At 60.4% G+C, this 22,445-nt stretch overlaps 2 protein-coding genes across 6 annotated transcripts; one reads left to right on the forward strand and one right to left on the reverse strand.

Moving 5' to 3' along the window:
- Positions 1-13,260: 13,260 nt before the first annotated feature.
- On the reverse strand, positions 13,261-17,138 carry RFNG (RFNG O-fucosylpeptide 3-beta-N-acetylglucosaminyltransferase). Its single transcript, XM_036996950.2, has 8 exons — positions 16,801-17,138; positions 16,269-16,317; positions 15,578-15,680; positions 15,323-15,476; positions 14,973-15,061; positions 14,733-14,898; positions 14,204-14,289; positions 13,261-14,104 (listed from the first exon to the last, which is right to left on the reverse strand). The coding sequence occupies exons 1-8, from the start codon at positions 17,059-17,061 to the stop codon at positions 14,017-14,019; spliced, it is 996 nt and encodes a 331-aa protein (XP_036852845.1). The 5' UTR covers positions 17,062-17,138; the 3' UTR covers positions 13,261-14,016.
- Positions 17,101-22,225, forward strand: GPS1 (G protein pathway suppressor 1). 5 transcript variants are annotated; one of them, XM_036996945.2, is made up of 14 exons: positions 17,101-17,231; positions 17,950-18,042; positions 18,588-18,769; positions 19,142-19,438; positions 19,519-19,654; positions 19,767-19,844; positions 20,011-20,071; positions 20,564-20,649; positions 20,869-20,963; positions 21,084-21,189; positions 21,270-21,350; positions 21,430-21,567; positions 21,639-21,773; positions 21,855-22,225. In XM_036996945.2, the coding sequence occupies exons 1-14, from the start codon at positions 17,199-17,201 to the stop codon at positions 21,927-21,929; spliced, it is 1,596 nt and encodes a 531-aa protein (XP_036852840.2). In that variant the 5' UTR covers positions 17,101-17,198; the 3' UTR covers positions 21,930-22,225. The 5 variants fall into 5 exon arrangements, with proteins under 5 accessions (XP_036852840.2, XP_036852841.2, XP_036852844.2 ...); XM_036996946.2 differs by having other exon boundaries at positions 20,014-20,071; XM_036996949.2 differs by having other exon boundaries at positions 19,274-19,438; positions 20,014-20,071.
- The last annotated feature ends 220 nt before the right edge of the window (positions 22,226-22,445 follow it).

Here is a 22,445-nt window from a genome sequence, read left to right on the forward strand (position 1 = left end):
CAGGCCCCTGGAACTTACTTTTCTTACATAACTGAAACTCCTTATTTCAGTTCTTTTTAGCAAAACGGTCCCATTCTGGGGCCTGTCCGGGGCCCACACAGTCTTTGGATGTCCCGTTGCTGCACATTGGAACACGCCTCAGTCTTTCCTTAACTTTTATGGACTTTACAACCTTAAAGACTATGCTTTTGTGCAAAGTCCCTCAGTTCGGCTTTCCTTGTAGTTAAACACAGGCCACACACCCGTTGGGGCGCTCGGGAGTGACTCCGCGCCCTCGCAGCCTCACGTCAGCTGTGCAGTTTCCATCTGTCCCGTCACTGGGAATGTGCGCTCTGCTCATGGTGGGCAGCGATGTGACCAGGGTGCCGGCCTGGACAGCTTCAATCACTTCCATATGTGAAAAGAACATGGTGGCTGCATCTTCACTGCTGCCTCCAAATCTCTGACAAAATGTCTCCACTGAGCCACACCAACCGGGAACCAGGCAGAGAACGTCGTTCTGAGACTCTAAGGTCCGCCATAAGCAATGTGCCCACCAAGTACAAACCTGCCACGGCCAATGATCTAGCCTCCAAGTAAAGCCAACAGCAAAATCTGCCTGATGTAATTCAGCCGGCAGCGCGCGACAGACACGCGCCGCCCTGTCCTCACGTGATGAGCCCAAGTCCCTTCATCCATCTCTGGGTGACGCTCGTTCCCCTTCCGACCGAGCTGTGCTCCGCTCGGCTGGCTGGTAACTCGGTACTGACACAGAAGGTCGACCACTATTAATATGGCCGTGGTAGGTGGAGAGGGAACAGAGAGGGAGGAAAGAATCGCTTGACATGTAGGCAGATGTATTTGTGTAGAAATAACAGTGACATCACTGGTGCTCTTTTCGCAGCGGGCCACGAGGTGAGCCCCTCCGTATGCCTGTGCCCTCGGCCGGCTGAGACTCCTCGCCCAGTGTGGTCAGTGGGCACGTCTGGATGATCGCTTTGTCTCTGCTGTGGCGGTCATGACCAAGTTGTCTTTGGGGGTTAACGGCCACCCTTGGTCCTTGCTGCCCTCAAACCCCATCACCACCACGGAATGCAGGAGCCCTAGCCGGGTCTATGGCCACAGGTCGTGCTGTGAGCTCTGGCCTCCAGGGAGAAGCCCCCCAGCGATGCTGGGGCTCCCCTTGTGGATCTGTCTCTCCAGAGTGTGGGATGAAGTGCCTCATCTGGGCTCTGAGGGTGGGCGCGCAGCCCTGGCGCAGCAGGTGCACCCCAGGGCCCGCGTCTCCGTGCTCTTGGACACCTTCCTTTGCAGCGTGCCAGGGAGCTCGTGCGTTTTCAGCTCCCTTAGAGGGGTGGCGTTTGGGTGTGGGTGCCTTGGGCCGACCAGAGGCCCTGGTGGAGGTGGCCAGCTAATGGCACTCACTTGGAGGGAAGCGCTCTGCCGAGGGCCTGAGGCCCCCTCTGCCTGCATCAGCTCTGTTCCTTCCATTCTGGCCCCTGCCCTTGGGTTCTGTCCCCACCTCGACCGGTAAAGATCCACACCACCACATGACTGATTCTTTCCGTGTGCGCATCCCTCTTCCCGGGCCACTCCGGGTTCTGCTGAGGCTTCAGGCTGGTTGAAGGTCTAGAGTGGGAATAGGCGGTGGGCTGTGCGCCTGCCAAGCAACAACCTCAGGGGAGGCCCCCGCAGGTTCTCAGGCAAAGGGGCCCTGAGCAGCTGGCACAGCAGCTGAGGGGCTGCTTATCCCGGAGAGGGGTGCTCAGCCACATTTAGTGGGTCATAGTGTGAAAATAATCCGGGACCCTCCCCAAAGGGGAGTGGGAGGCCAGCAGGGGCAGCTGTCAATCACGGGAAGAGCTGCCAGTCCCAGACCAACTGTGGCCTTGGGAGGAGGGCGCACCCTCGTCGGCCTCGCCGGGACGGATGCCGGGGCATCTCCTCCAAGACATCCACCCCCTGCAGGCGGGCCAGCGAGGCGCCGGCGGCCGGGCTTCAGCGGGCCTGCGTGCGGAGCCGCCCCTGCCGACCGCCCCCGCGAAGCGAAGGGCCTCCCCCCGGGCTGCGGGCCCTGCCTCTGGTTTTGCAGTAGCTGCCGGTCCCGAATGGTAGTTCCCTGCAGTTCCTGAATGAACGCCTTTCTGGGGTAAAATAACTGACTTTTCAAGATTAACAGAGGCACGTGCCCTCTCCCCCAGCCCAGGCTTCCAGTCCCATTCGTTTCCCAAACGATGCTGCAGCTTTAACGGAAGGACCCAGTGGGGCTCGGGGCTCCATCTGGGCTGTAATTCAGGGTGAGGCTTTGAGCTTGGTTTTGGAAATCTCTGCCCTGCAACCTCAGAGGGTCAGTGTTTCTTCCTAAACCTCTGGCAGACGCCTTCAGGTTCCTCACACAGGCCCTGTGCTGGGACGGTCCTTCCGCAGCATCTCCTGTGCCCACAGGAGCCACCAGCCAGTCCTGGTACACAGGAGCTGCGGATGCCAGTGTGCACTATCAGGTGGCCCTGGGAGGGACAAGCTGTGCCTTGTGCCATCTGCCCCAGCCAGCAAACCAGCGAGGGGCCCAGCCTGGGGCCCAGCCTTCCTCCAGCGCCCTGGCCAGTCACCTGGAGTCCCCCTGAGCCCGGGACCAGGAGGCATATGGGGACAGGGCAGCCTGAGGGCTCACACACTCCACACACTCCACACGCCCACACCCACACCACCCATCTTTCCCCCCACATGCACTCGCTCTCACACCTGCATTGCTGACTGGTTTTCTACCCCTGGGACCCCGGGTTCTTCTGTCCCCAGGATCAGCCCGCCAGGGGTTGCCTCTGCCCTCTGCCCTCTGGCTCCAGCAGGATGTAGGGACTGCCTCCCCAGAGCGGACAGCCCTGAGGCAAGAGGGTGGACGCAGCTGCGGGGTGCTCACTCCCGGCGCAGGGCTGTGGGACCAGGTGTAGAGCACCCCACACCTGCCTAGGTGCACGCTGCCCAGCTTCCCTGCGGACTGTCAGCCTCCAGGGGGGACGCCACTCGCTGCTCTTCAAGCTCTGAGCGCTGGGCTCCTGCCCTGAGCTTGCAGTGCGCATGGCAGACCCACTAGGCCACGGGAGGAGGGTGACCAAGGCTGGGATGGGGCCACCAAGCCACGAGCTCTGCATGGGGCTGGGCCCAGGGGCCCAGGGGCCCCGGTGTGCCAGCTTGCCTGCAGGCCCCAACCCTTCTGTATCAGGTGTGTGGTGAAGAAGCGGCTGCCCAGAGAAGGCTGGCCCTTGCCTCGCCTCCTGGGCCAGGACGTCCCGGCTGGAACATCCTGCCTGACAGGAGCATCTTGGTTTGTCTGGGGGCCTCGGCCACCAATCATCCCACATGCAATTCGTGCCCGGGGCTTTGGGGTGCCCTGAACAGATCTGGAATCTAAAGGCCAGCAGGTAATGAAGCTCCCATTAAAAATCTGGACCTAAAACAACAAATTTGACTGGATCTATACTGTCGGAACTCAACCAAGAATTAGGAGAAGTGCAAGTTGCAGCGCTCCAAAATCGTGCGACTACAGACTATCTACTGTTAACAGAACACATGGGATGTGAACAGTTCCCAGGAATGGGTTGTTTTAATTTGTCTGATTTTTCTCAAACTATTCAAATTCAGTTAGACAATATCCATCATATCATTGATAAGTTTTCACAAATGCCTAGGGTGCCTAACTGGTTTTCTTGGTTTCACTGGAGATGGCTGGTAATTGTAGGTCTGCTTTTGTTATGTAGCTGTATTCCTATTATGTTAATGTGTGTGTGCAATTTAATTAGTAGTTTGTTAAAACCTATACATGTTTATGTTACTCTACAAGAAGATATGTCAGAGAAATAATCAATCTTCCCATGTTTTCTTCCATCTGCCACTTCTATAGCTTTTCTTCTTCCTTCCTAATTACAATCCTTTAGTAGAATTCGTGCCTCATATCAAAAATCACCGAGTATCATAATTCCTCCAAGTGGTAAAGATACCTCGAGACAAGTGCTGGGCATAGAAGCCACAGGGCATAAATCTGCAAAGAAGTAAAAAGCTAACCTTTGCAAACAATATTGCTTCTCTCTCACTTACCAACTTTACATTTCCCTGTATGGCCCTGGAAGATGACTGGTTAGCCAGAGACGGGTAAGATTCCTCAAGGGAGGAACAACCTAAGACAGGCACAGTCGCAGGGGGGCCATCAGGTGAGAATTTGGGGATCAACAGAGGTGAGGCTCAGAACCTCACCCCCCCCTGCTTTGAGAGAAATCTTCTGCATCCGTGGATGTCTTGCTGCCCTTGTCTAGCTTGGATTAATACTTAGTCCACAGGCACACACCTGATCATCTACATTCGCCCTCTTACAGCACTAAACTATGTTTTCTACCTTTATATCGCATCTACCTACCACTTCAGCATTTTATTAAAAATAATAATAATAATAATAAGGGAGAAATGTGGGATTCACATATAAATCAAGTATAAAAATAAAATGAATAATCATATCTGACTTGATTGTTTATAGTCCATAATGCGTGATCAAAACTGAAAGTTTCTGTGATGACGGCCCTTGCACTGCTCACCATGTAAGAACTTGTTCGTTATGCTTCAGAAGATGGGAGACTGACGAGAATTAGGCTTGGGGTTGATTGATGATTGTGCATTGAGTCCCCTATACAGAATTTTATTGTTGTTAACAACCATTTGATCAATAAATATGAGAGATGCCCTCTCAAAAAAAATATATATATATATATATAAAGAAAAAAAAATCTGGACCTAAAGTTCCTGGTGAGCTTCCCTGGTCGGCCACGTTCTGCGCGGGCTGTCACAGTCAGGAAGGCCTCCAGGGGCCAGCAGCTCAGGGCCCCTCCCCGATTCCGCCCTGTGTGTCTGTCCTTTGGCTTTTTCCTGATCCTTTTGCAGTAATAAAACCATAATCATAAGCACAGCATTTTCCTGAATTCTGTCGGCCATTCTAGTGAATTTGGAACCTGAGGGTGGCTGTGGGCTCTCCTGAATTCGTAGCCGGCCGGTCTGCAGTGAGGGTGGCCCCAGGGACCACTGGACTTGAGGCTGGTGCCCCAAGTGAGCGCGGTCTCATGGGGACTGTGCCCGTGGGTTGCAGCTCGCTCAGTTCCTTTGCAATAGACCAATCTTACGCTGCAGTACCAACCCCAGGATCTCAGGGGCTCAACCTAACGAAGACTTGTCTGCCATTCACACTACAGGCCCAGGTTGGCGTGCAAGGCCTCGAGGGCTCCGGCTGACAGAGGCTGCACGGGGCTGTAGCTGTGCCACTGGGAACTCGGTTGTCACCGTGACACCCTGCACGGGCTCCTGGATGCTGGATGCTCTGACCCGGAAGTGACCTGCCTGCCCTTTGGACACAGCCGTGGCCCCACCTGCTCCCACCCACCAGAGCAGTGGGCTGCAGCATGCAGCTGGGTGCCTGGGGGGCCCTGGCTTCTCCACACAGCTGCTAGATCCACTGTGACCACCGCAAGCTCCCTCAGACCCCAGTGCCCACGCTTCTCTCCTTCTCTCGGCTGGGGGACCTTTCTCACACCTTCTGAATGCAGACCCTCAACACAGCCATCGTCCCTCCAGGACCTGCCTCCAGGGGCTCGGCTCTCCCCTCCCAGCCCATCCCCTGTCCGGCCACCCTCCCTCCCTGGGTTGTGAAAGCTCCCTCCCCAGCGGCCCTTCTCTCCTGCACCAACATGTTGTGACTTTCTTAAAAGCAAACTAGCAAAAAAAAAACAAAAAAAACACACCACCAGCTGCTACTCCTGTCTCTGCTCCAGTTCGCAGAAAACTTGAGAGAGGAGCTATTCTCAGGATCCCCTTATCCCGCGAAACCCCAAGACTAGCTGGCACTCCGCCCCTCGCAGACTGCCCCTTGCAGCCAGGCCCTGGCTCACAGTCTGTGACCCTGGTTCCACTGAGGCTGGGGGCTGCCCCGGGCCCACACACTTGCCCATGCACGCATGGCATGCATGCCTCTGGCCACGGAGAGCCGGACAGGCAGAAAGGGGGCTATACTCCTGAGGGGCACGGCCTTGGAGGGCCTAGGGCAATGGGGGGCTGGAGCTGCAGGACCCTGGCAGCTGGCCAGGCTTTTCGGGAGGTCCTGGGGGCGCTGGAGGTGGGATGTCTGACTCAGCTGGGGGGATCTGAGAGAGAGGAGGGTGTGCCTACAGGGAGGGGTGGCCCGGCACTGCAGGGGGCCTGCCCAGGAAAGGGCAGGTTGGACCTGAACAAAGCCCCAGCTCAGGAGAGGCCCGGAAGCTTCCTTCTCAGATTCTGCCCTTTGAGGCCCTCAGTAGGGAGGGAGGGTGCATTTGCTTTCCCTGTTTCTCAGGGTAAGGGGAGCACCCTTGAACAAACCTGCAGGAAACCTGGCAGGACCAGCCCTGAAGTGGACACTTGGTGGGGGTGGGCTGAACTGGAGCTGGCCAGGGCCCAGGGGTGAGTGGGCTCTGCGGGCCCCCCACACAAAGGCCAGCCCGGAGAGCCCAGCAGAGCCAGACACTGAGGGGAGGAGCTGGGAAGAGGCCGCACAGACCAGGCCCCACCCACCCTGCAGGCCGGGCCTGGACAGTTTCTTAGTTGGGAAGGCTTGACAACACCTAGAAACTTCTGTGTGGTAGGGCCAGGCACAGTCCTGTGACCACATCCTCTGGACATCTGGAACACGGTGTGGCTGGAGGGCCATGTCAGCATGTGCCTAGAAACCAAGCCTGTTTCCCAAACAAGGTGCTGGGGGACCGAGAGAGGTGCAGGAGGGTGGGGCTGCCCCTCCATGCCGTTCACGCTGTCACCTTGTGTCACTCAGGCCCCCACGCTACCTGCCACTTTCCTGGCTGGCCACTTGCCTGCTGGGCTCTTTGCTGCCTCCAGCTTCCTGGCTTCTGGGCCCAAGAAGCCAAATTGGGTGTCAGCCCCTCTGAGCGTTGCCCTTCTGGGCTCTGGCACCCCTGGCATGGCTGTCACCCCTCCATCTTCTGTCTCTGTGCGAAGGCTGAACCCCGTCTCAACCCCTGCTCTATCCATCGTTTTCCTCCCACTTGGCAAAGGGTATGCATCCAATGTGTGCAGTCAGTGAATGAGTAAGTGGCCTGTTCTAAAACAAGGGGGACTGGCAGCCTGTGGCCCAGAGAACATGGGCCATGACCTGCACTGTTCAGGGAGCTGGGAGCTCAGCGGGTGGGAAGAATGGCTCAGGGACATAAGCCAGATCAACCGTAGGCTTCCCCTGGCCCTGGCCCATGTCAATCACTGTCAATAGGATTTTTATCAAGAAAGCGGTGCTGACAGTGAGCCCTCCTATGCACATGCATGCCGAACACTTAAGTAGAGATTAACAGTACGTGAACCACACGGAGAAGAGCCAGGCCACAGGCAGCGGGGAGGGCTTCCGGTAGGAGGCAGGGGGCAGGCACAGAGAAGGTATGCAGGGATCCTGGGAGGGGGTGAAAACCTGTTCAGGTCACTGGATGCAGGTCACCACCCATCCTTCACCACTATGTGTGCACACATGCACTCAGGCACACACCTGGGGACATAGGCACACACGTGTGCTCACGAACACAGGGAGGTGCATGAACACATGTAGGCATCGGCACTCGTGGCTGTGCACACATGGGCACATGCATGCTCACTCGTGGGGACACATGCCACAGGGACACGGCTGTGCACACACATGCATCCGCACGTGAACACAGTCACACATGGGAGTGTCTGTATGGGCACATGGGCACACACTTGTCTGGCTGGCAGGTTGAAAGGACCCTGGGTATCAGCGGGTTCATCCTTGATGCTGAGCAGAGTCAGCCTGTCAGGCACTTAGGGTCCTGCAGCACAGCCTTGCTGAGGAGGGGAGGGAACCCTGGCACTCCCTGTAGCTGGTCACATGGGGAGGGGGAGCGTTGTTGGCATGCTGGCCTCAGTGGCAGGCTCTGAGATGGGCGGCCCTGGAGATTGTGCTGGGCCAGACTTGCACCTGGTCCTGGGGGCACGGGCCACTCCTGCAGCCACTGAATGTGACCTCGGGTGGGGCCTGGCGACAAGCTGGGGCCTCCAGGAGAGAAGCGCAGAGTGGAGCCCAGGGTAGGGGCTGTGCCTCTGGAGGCTCCACGGGCCCGGTGCCTTCCTGTGGAGGGGGCATTCGAGCTTATGGGCACTGCGGGGAAAGGGCTTCCCTCAGGGCCCCCTCTGCGGCCTCAGAGCCAGCAGCCGCATGCCAGCCTTGTCAAACTGCGTGGACGCACTGTCCTGAGCCGCACACCGCAGCCCTCTGGGCACGCCTGTGTGGGCTTCCTGATCCCTTCACAGGCAGCGGTGAGTCCCCACCATGCTGGGGGCAGCACTCCATGGAGGCCCTGAGGCGGGGGGCTGCGCCAGCACGGGCCGAGCTCTCTGGGACTGGGCATCGTGGCTGAGGTCTTAGCCCTCCTGGGGTTTGCCCCACCTGCACTGCCGGCTCCTGGGGGTCCCAGCCCCACTCTGGGGGTCTCTGTCCTCCAGGAAGCTGAGTTGTTCATAGCCTGGGATTGGGGCATTGGAGAGATGAGAGGAAGACCTTGAGTCCCAGGGCTACCAGGCAAGGGTCCCAGTTCCTGGGGGCTCCCGGTCCTGGGACGGCACCTGCTCCCAGGAGTGCCCGCAGCTTCTCTGGTGGGAACAGACCTGAGGACCCCTGCCTCCAATATCATGGGATCATGGCGTGGTCGGTAAGGCACAGGCCTGGCGAGGGCTCCTCCCGGTTCCCTGCAGCTCCAAGGCCCTGCGGGGGGTGCGCTGGGCTCGTGGAAGGTGATACGCTGGGAAACGCTGCCTGGCCCGCTCCCAGGATCAGGTTGGGGCGGGCAGGGCAGCAGGCCAGGGAGAAGGCACCCGGCTTCCCCATGTGCCTGAGGTCACACACCTTCTGCAGTCAGCTGATCTGTGAGCTGACCCCGGCCTGTGGGCACACGGCCCGCACCCTGTGAGTCCCAGAGCTGAGGGCACCCCACCTGTGCACTGTGGCTTTCTTGGGGCAAGGAGGGGTTCCTCCTCTGCAGGCCAGGCCAGCGGGCCCTCAGCCTCTCCCGCTGCCCCTACACCCTCTCGGCATCTGGAGAGCATAGGGCCTTCCTCCAGTGTGACAGTGAGACAGTGAGCTGGGAGGTGACTGCTCACTCGCAGGCATCCAATTCCTCAGGCCGCCATGGGGGTCTGGCCGCAGGAACTGCTGTGACCTTCCCATTGTGAGCAGACGGCTCGAGCCGCAACCCTGCGCTCTCTCTGAACTGAGACGTGTGCACAGCCAGGCCCGGCGCCTGGTGGGCCTGACCCGGCGTGCCCCTGGCTGGAGCACAGGCCCGCACGGATTCCGCAGACCAGGCCCTGCCCGCACTGTCACCCTCTGGTAGGGGACTGCCTGGGGATTTCTTGGGCCTAGTTTTCAAGATGCAGGTGCTCGTCTCCTCCTCTGAAGCCCGACAGCTGGGCAGGCTGCGCCCAGGATTCCCCCCGGCTGGGGGGGCCTCCTTCCTGCCGTGTTTCCCTGCGTTTCTTTACTCCTCCTGTATTTCTTTTCTCTTCCCCTTCCTACTCGTTCCAAAAGCTGTGGCTACAGATCTTGCTTCACACTCCCTCGGCTAGGAATGCTCTCAGCAGCAAACAAGGGGCCCAGAGCTGGTGGAACCTTCTGGGTTCAGGTGGTGTCTGGCGGCCTTCACTGCACCTCCTTCTCTGCCCCCAACTCCGCCCGATGATGCCAGGGTGACTTTTAAACCATGGACAGTGGGCCCAAAAGACAGAAGCAGCCAGGATTCCTGACTCCTTAGGAAGGCTACCCACATGTGCCACTGAGTGATATGAACAAATGCACTCCCAGGGTTTAGCAGTTTCTGCAGCACAGCCTAGCCCATCCTGATACACACTGTCAGCCTTTTTTTCCCCAGTATACACAAATCACTTAGTAAGCGCATTCTAGCACCATTTGTTGAAAAAGACTTTTCCCCATTGGACGGCTCTGACAGCTTCTCGGGAAACTAAGGGAGTCTGGGTGCCCTGCTCTCCCGTCCCTGGACCTCCTCCCCACCCTGTCTCTGTTCCATAGTTTTATGTAGGTCTTGAAGTCTGCTTGTGTTAGTCCTTCAACTTTGCTCTTTTTCAAGATTGCTTTTTCTACTTTGTGTTTGTCATTTCCATGTAAAGTTTAGATGTAGCTGGTCAATTTCTTTGCAATGCATTTATCTGGTTTTGTTACCAAAATTATCCTGGCCTCCCAAAATGAGCTGGGAAACGTCCTCATCTCATCTGTTTTCTGGAAGACTCTTTGTAATATTGACAATGTGAGTCGTTCCTAAAATGTTTGGTAGAATTCACTGGCGAAACCATGTGATCCCAGAGATTTCTTTGGGGCAATGTTATTGTTAATAAATTCAGATTATGTAACAGGGCTACTCCAATTTTGAATTTCTGTTTGGCTCACTTATTGAAATATCACATATTAAAAAGGGTGCAGATGTGAAGTGTACAATTCAGTGGCTTTTATTATATTCAGAGTTCTGTGACTAACACCATGATGTAATTCCAAAATAAAGCTAATTTCCATTATTCACAGTAATACGAGGTCACCAAATACTGAATTAGCTAATCCTGAGCCATTGATATTGGGGAAAATACACACACACGTTTTACACACAGATTATCATCTCAAATCCTAAAACAGCTCATTCTAGTAGATTCTATTTTCCACTCCAACAACAGGTGCTGAGTGCAGTTCAGACCTTGTCTACCTGGCCACGGAGGCAGGCCTCTCTCCTGCTCTACACCGCCTCCTACCGTCTCCGTCTTCACGGCATCTCTGAGGCTGAGCCTCACCAGGTTGAACCTCCACTGGGTGGGTCTGGCTGCTCACATTTTTCATCATTCCTAACACAACTGCAAATGCCAGGAAAGCAAGCCTTGATTTTGGAGCTACAAATAAATTTTATCAAGAGGGCTAATTTGTAAATACAGAACCTGCAAATAACAAGGGTTGACTGTGTGGCCACCCCAAAGGAAAGCCCATTCCCCCGAACCTCCCCAGCCCTGAAGAGCCAGTCTGTTCTGCAGGTCACCCCCTGGTGCCAGCTCAGTGCCCGGTTTGCGGCGACACGGCTGTGCTGCTGCTTAGCAAACATTACCTGGAAAATAGTAGGTGGAGGTCTAAGTACACCACTTAATTTTTAATCTTAATTAACAAAGTCTTAACATTTTTCTGATTATACATCTACCAGATGTCCATTGTTAAGACATAAGAGAAAGAGAAAAAAAGCATTTTTCCAATTTTCACGTTTTAGGGACAATCATAGATAAGCATTTTGGTATGTTTCTTTCCATGCTTTTCTCTCAGAAAAAAAAATGCACCAACTGTCACGTGGCCATAGGATGCTGGCCAGTCCACATCCCCTTGCAAGGTGTTAGGGGTGTTCTTAGGTGACCTTCCCTTGGAGCTGACACAGGATGGGTCTCCACGCTGGCCTCCGACACGGTCCAGCCAGAGCTCCGGGCCCTGCGGGGGGAGGGCAGCGCGGCCCCACCCAGTGCTGCTCTGTGAACCGAAGAGAAGCAGGAGACCCAGGCGGGCACGTTCGGGAGGCTCAGCCAGCGTCTGGGTCTCGGGGGATGGCTGCACGTTCCGTGTCCAGGAACATGGGCACAGACAATTCCTGGTAACCTGCCGTGTCCTGCCCCCACAGTGACCCGATGGCACTTTGCTGCCTTGGGGCCTAGCAGTGCGCACCCAAGGACCCCGGCCGGCTTCTCCCGCCCTCGTGGGCTCCCGGAGCCCCCGTCTGCCCGTCTCGGGGAGCCACTCCTGCTCCTGAGGCTCAGCCCTCTTCCCACCCTCTGTGACTCCTGCGGGGACCTGGAGTCACCAGACCTGCAGGGACATGAGTCAGAAGATCTGAGCAGCAGGACGGCTTCCCCTGGAACAGTCATTTTAAAGAACTACTGTTTGAAACGTTTGTAGCTATAATCCAACAAAACTGCAGTGGTGTGACCAGTCACTTATGAGAAAAGCAAGACCTGAGTGGGGGACATGAACTTAAACCAAGAAAGGAGTCATAAATGGAACAGGCTTAGCGCACAAGCCACGGCAGAACTGAGAGTGGCTAATATCTAAAACAGTCCTGTTTGCCGCTGTCCGTGCATGAGGACACTTTGAGCGGTAAGACCAGGACAGGACGAGGTTGAGTGGACAGCTCTCCATTCCAGAGGTACAGCAGTGGAACTAACCTCTGGAAAGCTCCGGCCACAGACCCACGCACATTTTGAAAATAACCTTTCCCGGGGGTTCTGCCCCAGACACGCTTTGTTGGGCAAACACATTATCCTCCATGAGGAGATAGAGATGCGCCACCTGAGGACACCCTGTCCGTGGGCAGCCCTGGGGCAAGGTGAGGAACACAACTGTCTCAGGAAAGCGAGACACTCTTCGTGATGCTAAAGGGACAAGGACACAGAAGTCTGCTGTGAATGGAGTGCAGCCAATCACAGGTCCACACAACGGGCGCAGGCCAGTGGGAGACAGGACAGCTGAGACCTTACCTTGCGTGGGGCCTTTACTGCTGCTGCTAACACTTCTACGGCAACTTTCAAGAACTCGCCGTTTCTCTCTTGGCTGCCATCCAGATGAGGCTTCAGGCTCGCTGACAGTTACTGCCCTTCACGCTGATTTGACCCCCAACATTCCTCTTCCAGCCCAGAGCCTGACAATGCAAAGCCAGGGGCCTCTCCCCAGGCCACTGGCAGCCCCAGGCCCTGAAGACCCGAGATGCTAGACCGCAGCTGTCCTTGGGGTACGTTTCCTCCTGGCAGTGCACCCACATGTATGTATAACCACACACAGATGCCCGGACTCCTTTGCACAGCAATTCACACACACCTGCCGTGCATACATGCACACCCATGCGCAAGGAAGCACACTCATGTGCACACCTGTGTACACGTGCATAAATACACACATTAGTTGTTCCACAACCTATAAGCAAGCAAGCTAACACACAGGTCAGCTTCCTGGGACAAGGTTTGTCACTTTTCCATCCTTCCCTGCAGGACACCCCCGGCTACATGCTCTGCTCACACAGTGGAGTCCACAGGGCAGCTTAAGGTGCAGCAGGCATGGTTTGAGGACGGGGATGGAGGGACGCCTTCCTGGGGAGGACCACCTGGGCGGCCCTGGGCAGAGCTAGGCCGCCAGGAGTTGCACTACTCCTTTAAGACAACGAGCCAAACAGAAAGTCACCATCAAGCCTTTATTCTCGCCTGGCCAGAGCTCTGCAGCGACCAGAGGGAGGTGCCGGCCCCCCGTTGCGAGGTCTCCTCCTCGCAGAAGGTGCAGCTGGGGCGCATCAGCAGATGAGCCCCAAACCAGAGGCTCCTGCTCTGCGGGCTTAGAGCCAGGAAAGGAGAGCGGACGGCTGAGCCACGAGTCAAGATGCAGAGGGGCATCTTCAAGCCCCCAGTAAGGTGGCTGCGCCCAAGAGTGTGGCTGCCAGGGGGCCCCAAGTCCTCAAGCACGGCTGCCCTCGAGACCCTGACAGCCTGGCTGGGTCCCGTGCCAGGCGTGGGGAGGGCAGTTTGCTGATGGGGCCAGCAGGTAAGGCCTGGGAAGTCACCTGCGGTCGGCTGAAGGCTCCCACCCACCACCCTGGGCTGCAGTCCCCACCCAAGCCCCAAGGCCCTAGGATGCAGACCTTTCCTGCGAAGCAAACCTCTGGGGCCCAGTCCAGAGGAGGGCGGTGGCCCCTCTCCTGGCTGTTCTGCGGTTCTTGCCCCACAGAGCTTGGACCCCTGGGCAGGGCAGGCAGCACGGTCCTCTCTCCAAAGTGCCTGGTCACCGGGCCTGCCAGGGAGGTCCTCGGGCCAGCCCCGGTGTCTCCCCGACATGGGTGCGGCCAGGGCCGAGGCTGCCTGGGGGCACTAACCAAGGCCCAGAGGAGTCAGCCCCACCCCTTCTTTCTGGGGCAGAGTCAGAACTGTACCCCAAGCTGGGGGTCAGGGGTCACCAGGAGGCGGATCACCCTGGCTCTGCACAGGACACCAGTCTGTGTCTGGGTAGAGAAGACAGTGGACGGACTTAAACCTGGAGGGGGAGGCAGGGGGTCAGGGCTGCGGGAAGAGTGGGCCTGCAGCAGAGCTCGCTCGGGCCCCCGGCAGGCCGCTCCTCCCCGCCACCCCTCACCGTGTGGGGTCCTGCTGCAGGCTGAAGCCGCCCGCCACGTTCACCACATTACGTGGGTTTTCAGGGCCCCCGTAGCTCAAGGTGACCTGGAAAAGAGGTGGGTGAGACTCCGCCATGTCCTGTACCGGCCGTAGCCTCCCGGCTCCCCATGCGCCGGGCAGCCTCCACAGCTCCTGAGAGTGACGTGGGCTGAGAGGCTCTGCCAGGACAGAAGGTAGCTCAGCAAGGGCACTAGTGCCCATGTGGGGGTGAGCCTGGCCTCTGAACCCCACCACCCCCTGGACCACTGCCCACTGCCCTGGGACTGATCCCCGGGAGAGGCTCAGAAAGTGCCCTTTACCACCGAGCTCCGCAGGCCAAGTCAGAGCACACAGCAACTTTGCTGCAGCACTGGGACCCACCCCTGGCCAGACCCTTGCTTAGCGGGAGATCATCTGGGCAACCCAGGGAGTGGGGCTGGGGCCGGGCCAGGTGCTGAGGTGAGGCGGGAACCCGTCCCGAAGCACCAGGGAGAGCCTAGGGGCCGTACCTGCCGGAGCAAGGTGTCTGGCGACAGCCTCTGCAGGTTCTCCAGGTGGGAGTGGAAGAGGGGGCTGTGCCGCAAGCGGGCGCCCAGCAGCCCCTCCACAATGTAGCCCACGGTGCAGTCGTCCGGCAGCCGCACCCGCTCCGCTGTGCTCATGAAGCTGCCCAGGCTGCAGGTGGGGGGCAGTCAGCACCTCCTCAGTACCCCCAGCATAAGCAGCCATACCCCTACACCCCCACTCACCTGGCCCACGGGCTCATCTTGAGGGCAAGGCCTCTGCTCAGGCAGAACCCAGCACCCCCAGTTGCAAACCAGAACTTGATGGTGGTCACCTAGAGAGGAGGGGCCACCATCAGGCCTTGTCTCCCAGCAGCTGTCTGGATACCCAGAGGGCCAACCTCCATCAGCCACTTAGCAGCTCCCACCCCAAGCAGACAAGGACTCATGCTGCCAGCTGTCTGTGGCCCAGACCCTTCCACAGCCCCTTGTCACTTGCCAGAGCTCCTGATATGCCCCACTTGAATGGGTCGGGCACCTGCCCCAGCCCCGACCTCTCCCTGCTGGGATGTCCACACTCTCAGCTGCCAACTCACGGTTCCACCTCCCTGGATCCTCTCGGTAGCCTCAATGGGGTGGTCCAGGCTGGGCCGCCCCAGGTAGATGTCCTGGCTTGGTGAGAAGGCAGAGAGCAGCTGCAGCAGGCCCCTGGGGTTCACGTAGTTGTCATCATCCACGTGGCAGAACCACCTGCGGGCAGTGAGCAAGTCTCACGGAGTGGGGCTGCCCAGGTGTGTGGGCCCAGCCTCAGCCCTGGGCTCTCCGAGGGGGCTGAGGAGGGCACCACGTACTTGCGCCCAGACTCGATGAACTTGTCGTACTCCACTGACATCTTACAGCACAGTGCCTGGCGGGTGTGCACGGCCGAGCAGTTGGTGTTGATGACATGGCTGCCTGCAGGTTGGGGAAATGGGGGAAGAGGAGGGCCGGAGGGAAGCCTGCTGTCAGCTGCCCCAAGGAGACCAGAGTAAGACACTGCTGTCCGGCAGGCTTGCCGTTTGGCTCTGCTCAAGGCCCCAGGCCAGGTCCCGCCACAGCACCAGACGAGCCTCACTTGGCTGGCCCTACTGCTGACCTCTGGGATCCAGGCAGGTAACATGCCCTTGGAACCCTGGGAGTGGAAACCCACCTGACACTGGGGAATGGGACTTAGTGGGGTGCCGTCCTGAGTGGGCAGGCCTGGGAGGGATGGTTCCCTGCTGGGGCTTCCACAGGGGATGTGGCTCTGGCCTGAGGCCCAGGGATGTCTGCCAGTGGCTGAGGGAGGCAGAGCATGGCTGGCAGGGTGGAGCCCTGGACACTGGGCTGGCACAGTGGGCATCCTGACTCTACCCTCTACTAGCTGTGTCACCCAGGACAGGTGGCTTGCCCGCACCCTGGGCCTTTGTATGTAACAGGGGGTCGTGTGGCACTAGAAGGAGGGACACATGAAGAGGGAGCCCTCAGGCACGCTGGCAGGGCTGGACCAGGTAGGACACTCACCTCCCTGGCGCTGTAGCTCAGGGTCGTCCCCATCCGTGAAGATAAATGTCTGGAGAGAGACAAGCTGTGAGGTGTCAGGGGGCTCCTCGGGAACCCTGACCATGGCAGGGCCCTAGCGGGGGTGAGGCTGCCCTGGCGCCAGCAGGTGTTCAGGCTTCACAGCAGAAATCTCAGAGCAAGTGGACGGGGCTGGCCTGGGCTTGCAGATGTTTCCGAGGTTTGGGCCCAGGGTCAGCCGGGAGAACTCACCGAAGCCTGGGGCCCAGGAGGGGCGGGAGCCGGTGGGTGCTGGGGGTCCTGGGTCCCCACAGATTCAGGGCCCGGGCGCGGCCACCACGCTGGGGACACAGGGGGACCTGGGGCAGGATCTCAGGGAGGGGCTGTTTGCAGGATGCCGGGGTGGATCCTGGGGCGAGGGGGTGGGGATGGCGGTCCTGGGCGCAAACATCTGGGGTGTCGGGCGGGAGCGCCGGGGACCGGGGAGCGGGCCCCCGCGGATGCGGACACGGGCGCTGGGGGCGGGGCCCCCCACCTGCCGGCGGGCCCGGGAGATCCAGGTGCGCAGCAGCAGGTCCAGGCGCGGCCCGTGGTTCTTCCGGGTTGTCTTGACTGCGATGAAGACGTCGTCGGGCCGCAGGCGCGGGGCGGCGGGCCGGGCGGGGGGCGCGCGCGGGCCAGGGTCCGGGGCGGGGTCCGGGGCAGGCGCGCGTGGCAGCGGAAGCAGAAGCAGCGCGGCCAGGGCCGCGGCCAGCGCGAGGCAGGCCCGGCACAGCGCCCCCCGCGCCCGGCTCATGCGGTCGCGGAATCTGGGCTCCTCCCGGGCAGCCGCGCCGCGGCCCCTTTAAGAGCCGCTCCGCCCGCTCCGCGACCCGGAAGTGGCGTCCGCGCTGCCCCGGAAGTGGACGGCGCGCCGCGGCGGGGTGGGTGAAGATGCCGCTGCCGGTCCAGGTGTTCAACTTGCAGGTAAGCAGCCGCCCCTCCCCGCGCCCGGCGCCCCAGGCCGGGCCCCCTTCGTCGCCGCTGGCGCGGCCGGCGCTCCCGCTCTCTCCGTTCGGCAGCAGGCCGGCCGTGGGTCAGGGTCGGGGGTGCGGACAGTCAGGGCAGGATGAGGGCCGGCCCGGCCCCCTCGCCCCCGGCAGAGCGGTGCCGCGCCCCTCCCGGCGGTACGGCCGACCTCTTCCCGCCGGGCGCGGCCGGGGACGGCAGCCTGAGCGCCAGCCTGCCGGCCTGTGCGCTGCTCTCTGAGGTACCTTCCAGGACGGGCCCAGGAGCCGCAGCGAGCGAGCCGGCGTGGGAGGCCGGACCCCGCCCGCCGCCGCCGCCGCCGAGCCCGCGCAGGAGGGGCGCCGCCCCTCGGCCCGACCGCCGCTCGGACGCTCCGGGTGGAGGGCGCCTGCATTTCTGCCCTGTGGGGACCGCGGGGGTCCCCGGGTCGTGGACCTCCGATGTCTGCTTGTTTGCCGCAAAGATGGGCGGTTAGGACCGGGCCAGGGCTTTGTGCCCCCCGAGCCGCTGTTCTTGCGGGGAGGCGCCGGGGAAGGGCTGGCGCACGCCCGTGGGGGGCAGGGTCCCGCCTGGGAGACGGCAGGCAGGGCGGACCTTGGACGCAGAGAGGGAGAGGGCCCCTCGCCTTCCCCGGGCGGTTGCTGCGCGGGGTGTCAGGGTGCCTGCCGTGTTGCAGGGGGCCGTGGAGCCCATGCAGATTGACGTGGACCCCCAGGAGGACCCGCAGAATGCGCCTGATGCCAACTACGTGGTGGAGAACCCCACCCTGGTACAGAGCCCGGGGCGCACCAGGGGCGGGGAGGGGAGGGGGATATCAGCCCTGCTGGGGGGTCCGGGCCAGGCTCCCCTCTCCGGCGATGTTTTTATTTGACCCATTACTGTGTCTAATTGCCCACTACAATGGGCACTAGCTCAGCTCCAGCCCCTGAGCCCACCGTCTCCCTACATTGAGCGGCCTCGTGTGCTGGGCTCCCTGCCACTGGAGCCTCAGCCTAAGGACAGGTCTTCCTTGGGCCCCAGCCTGTGGTGTGCTGCCTCCCCACTGCTCTGGTGGCCTACACTCGTGAATGGGTGCCCATCCGGCTCTGCCCCTTCACCCCCCAGGGCGGAGCTCCACTTCAGGGGCTTCTGCACTGGCCCGCCCCGAGCGGCCTTCCTCAGCACCTGGATAGCTGTCCATCTGCTGCCCACATACCCTGTTGCCTCCTCCGTTGGCCTGGGGCCTCGGGAAGGGCTGCATTCGGGCCCCTGCACCCGGCCCACTAGCTGGGGCTTGGGTTCTGGTGTCACACCTTGCACGATCCACCCCCACAGGATCTGGAGCAGTATGCAGCCAGCTACAGTGGTCTGATGCGCATTGAGCGACTGCAGTTCATTGCTGACCACTGCCCCCCTCTGCGGGTGGAGGCTCTGAAGATGGCGCTCTCTTTCGTGCAGAGGACTTTCAATGTGGACATGTACGAGGAGATCCACAGGAAGCTCTCTGAGGCTACCAGGTGAGGCCAGGGGCCTGAGGTGGGAGCAGGAGCCCTGCAGGCATGGTGTGTCCCCTGGGATGCAGCCCTTGGCAGGACCCTTCCTGTGTGCCCGCATGCCTAGTCCCACCCTGCAGGAGTGCTCGCAGCAGCACTTCCACAGCCGGGTGGCCTGGCCATCCTCATTGAAAAGCCAGGAATGGCAGTAAATGGCAAAACATGCTAGGTTCTTGCCCCTGGGCTGAGAGGGCTTAGGCTCTCTCCTGTCACCCCGGCTTTTCCTGTGCGGGCGGGTAGTCACTCCTCACCAAGCAGAGCTTGTGGAGATGGCAACTGGCTTCCCTCTTGTTGGCTCGGCTGCGTGATCCCTTTCCTGTTGGGCTTCCCCTCCAGGCTGCAGGCTTCTGCGGTCAGGACCGCCCCCGTGCCCCCGTGCCGGCTGGGCGCTCTCCTGTGGGGGCCAGGGCCGCTGGGAGGCGCCTACCCGCCTGCACATCGGCCCCTGACGGCCAGGTCCTCCCTCAGGGAGCTGCAGACTGCACCCGACGCCATCCCTGAGAGTGGCGTGGAGCCCCCACCCCTCGACACAGCTTGGGTGGAGGCCACCCGGAAGAAGGCCCTGCTGAAGCTGGAGAAGCTGGACACAGACCTGAAGAACTACAAGGGCAACTCCATCAAGGAGAGCATCAGGTGCCGCCCTGGGGTGGGCAAGCAGGGGCGGGAAGGGCGAGCAGTTCCTGACCCGCGTCCACTCATGGCTGTGCCCGCAGGCGCGGCCACGATGACCTGGGTGACCACTATCTTGACTGTGGGGACCTCAGCAATGCCCTCAAATGTTACTCCCGTGCCCGAGACTACTGCACCAGCGCCAAGCACGTCATCAACATGTGCCTCAACGTCATTAAGGTGGGTCCCTGCCGCAGGCGGTGCAGTGGCATGGAGGGACTGCAGGGCAGCACTGCTCTGGGCCAGGAGGGGGCGCCCCACGCTGAGTGCACCCTGCCTGCCTGCCCAACAGGTCAGCGTCTACTTACAGAATTGGTCTCACGTGCTGAGCTACGTCAGCAAGGCCGAGTCCACCCCGGAGATTGCCGAGGTAGCTGCCCACCTCAGGCCCTGCCCTGGGAGCCCCTGCAGCCCGGGTGGGCCTCATCCTCCCTGATCCCGCCTTTGCCCCTCTCAGGTGGGGGCTGGGTGTCCTGTCCGGGGACTTAATGGGTGTGGAGGGCATCGGTTGCTCACACGTGCCCGCTTCCCTGCAGCAGCGTGGGGAGAGAGACAGCCAGACCCAGGCCATCCTCACCAAGCTGAAGTGCGCTGCAGGTGAGGCCCGGGCCGCAGGGGGCGGGTTGCCAGGGCTGACCCATCCTGCTTCCACCTGGGGACCCACGCACACCGTGACCAATTTTTGAGTGTTCACAACCCAGGAAGTGGGCCTCATCAGCCAGAGAAAATGCAGGAGATGGCACCCGTAACTGTGGGTGACACCTGCCTGACTCAGGGCCAGTGTGTACCCAGTGTCTAGGCATGGAGGCACTGCCGACAGCCATAGTCACAGCAGGTCCCTTGCTGGCCAGCTGTACAGCCCGGGGTGGGTCAGCCTGCAAGTCCTTGGCAGTGACATCAGCACGGCTTCCCTGGGCGCGACTCCTGGAGCCCCGTTCCTGCTCATGGGTGCCCTTATTCCCCTTGCCAGCCGGGATTTCTGTTTGATGCTGCAGAGTACCTGGGGCAGGAGAGGCCAGGGCATGCTTGCTGATGGCCCTGGCAGCTCCCTCCAGGCACCAGGCTTTATCCTGTGCCCCCTGCCCCCAGGCCTGGCCGAGCTGGCCGCACGCAAGTACAAACAAGCTGCAAAGTGCTTTCTGCTGGCCTCATTTGATCACTGTGATTTCCCCGAGGTGAGGGGCAAGAGGGTCTCTGGTGGGGAGCCCACTCCAGCACTTGGGAGGCAGGGTGAGAGCCCGGGGGTCAGCTCTCTGGGGAGTCTCCTGCAGTGGGGTCCCGGGCATTCCGAGCAGCAGGGGGCAGGAGGAGTGGAGCCAGCCTTGGTTTTGGGCTTTCTCGGGGCTTCTGTCAGTGACCCCAGGTCTCTGACCCGCCTCCCTTCTTGCCCTCAGCTGCTTTCCCCAAGCAACGTGGCCGTCTATGGTGGCCTGTGTGCCTTGGCCACCTTCGACCGGCAGGAACTGCAGCGCAATGTCATCTCTAGCAGGTAGGTGTGGGTGACCCTTTCTCTGGCCCTGCTCCTCCCTGTGCCCCGGGCCCGTCCCTCCCTGGGACCTCAGAGCTGGCAGATGGCGCAGGCCTGCTCTGAGCGGTCTGCCCTCTGCAGCTCCTTCAAGTTGTTTTTGGAGCTTGAGCCACAGGTCCGGGACATAATCTTCAAATTCTATGAGTCCAAGTATGCTTCGTGCCTGAAGATGCTGGATGAAATGAAGGTGAGGGGCCTGGCCTGGACGGAGGGTGGGCGAGGGCAGGGGCCCAGGGCAGCCCCTCTCTGACTAGCTCTTCCTGCCAGGACAACCTGCTCTTGGACATGTACTTGGCCCCCCATGTCAGGACCCTGTATACCCAGATTCGCAACCGTGCCCTCATCCAGGTAAACATGGGGGGACAGGCCAAGGTGGGGCACTGCCGTCCAGAGGCTGCAGGCAGCCGACGGCCCCTACGCTTTCCAGTATTTCAGCCCCTATGTGTCGGCTGACATGCGCAAGATGGCCATGGCCTTCAACACCACCGTGGCGGCCCTGGAGGACGAGCTGACACAGCTCATCCTGGAGGGGCTCATCAACGCCCGGATCGACTCCCACAGCAAGGTGTCCAGGCGCGGGTGGGGCTGTGGGGCGCAGGGAGGGCCTGGAGTCCCGCTGAGCCTGAGCCTCTGCAGATCCTGTACGCCAGGGATGTGGACCAGCGCAGCACCACCTTTGAGAAGTCCCTGCTCATGGGCAAGGAGTTCCAGCGCCGTGCCAAAGCCATGATCCTGCGGGCAGCCGTGCTGCGCAACCAGATCCACGTCAAGGTGAGGCCGGTGGGGGGCAGGGGGCACAGGGGGAGCACCTGTGCACACCTCCCACACTGAGCATCTGTGTCCCCACCCCAGTCACCTCCCCGAGAAGGGAACCAGGGGGAGCTGACGCCAGCCAACAGCCAGTCCCGAATGAGCACCAACATGTGAAGATGCCCTGCCCCACCCTGAGCACCTGGGGCCCACCAGCCCTGGGCCCCCACCTGGGCTTCCATTGCCCAGCTTCCTAATGCCCCCTTCACCCTGCTGGGCCCTGTGTGTGTGTGTGTGTGTGTGGGGACCCCGGGAGGCAGGCTGCCAGTCCGGGCCCTTCTGGAGAGGCCTGCAGAAAGGCTTTCGGGCGTGGCCCCAGGGCTCTGCTGGGGCGCCGCCTCTCCTGTTGTTGTGCTCTTGGGATTACAGAGCTGTTGAATCGTGATCCATTAAAGGGCAGCCTGAGAACACCACCGGTGCCGTTCCTTCCTGCCAGGGGGGAGCTTCTGGGGGCCGTCTCCATGGTCCAGACTTTGGCAGGTTTGGTCCTCATCCCAGGCTCAGATGTCCTTGGGCTGCCCCCACAGTTGGGCAGAGGGGTGGTGGCAGTAGAGGGCGCCGAGTCCCCCACCTTCCTCTGAGGGCTGATGCCCATGTGTGGAGCTCCTGCAGGCAGCCCTGAGACCAAGACTA

Source organism: Manis javanica, chromosome 4 (genome assembly GCF_040802235.1).
Source record: "Manis javanica isolate MJ-LG chromosome 4, MJ_LKY, whole genome shotgun sequence".
In the NCBI taxonomy this organism is placed as follows: Eukaryota; Metazoa; Chordata; class Mammalia; order Pholidota; family Manidae; genus Manis; species Manis javanica.

Coding starts and splice junctions, on each gene's coding strand:
- GPS1 (XM_036996945.2), top strand. CDS start 17,199: ATGCCGCTGCCGGTCCAGGTGTTCAACTTGCAG. Junction 19,439..19,518: donor TCCATCAAGGAGAGCATCAG/GTGCCGCCCTGG, acceptor CTGTGCCCGCAG/GCGCGGCCACGATGACCTGG. Junction 19,845..20,010: donor CCACCCCGGAGATTGCCGAG/GTAGCTGCCCAC, acceptor GCTTCCCTGCAG/CAGCGTGGGGAGAGAGACAG.
- RFNG (XM_036996950.2), bottom strand. CDS start 17,061: ATGAGCCGGGCGCGGGGGGCGCTGTGCCGGGCCTGCCTCGCGCTGGCC. Junction 16,318..16,800: donor TCTCCCGGGCCCGCCGGCAG/GTGGGGGGCCCC, acceptor GTCTCTCTCCAG/ACATTTATCTTCACGGATGG. Junction 14,899..14,972: donor AAGATGAGCCCGTGGGCCAG/GTGAGTGGGGGT, acceptor CCCCACCTGCAG/CCTGGGCAGCTTCATGAGCA.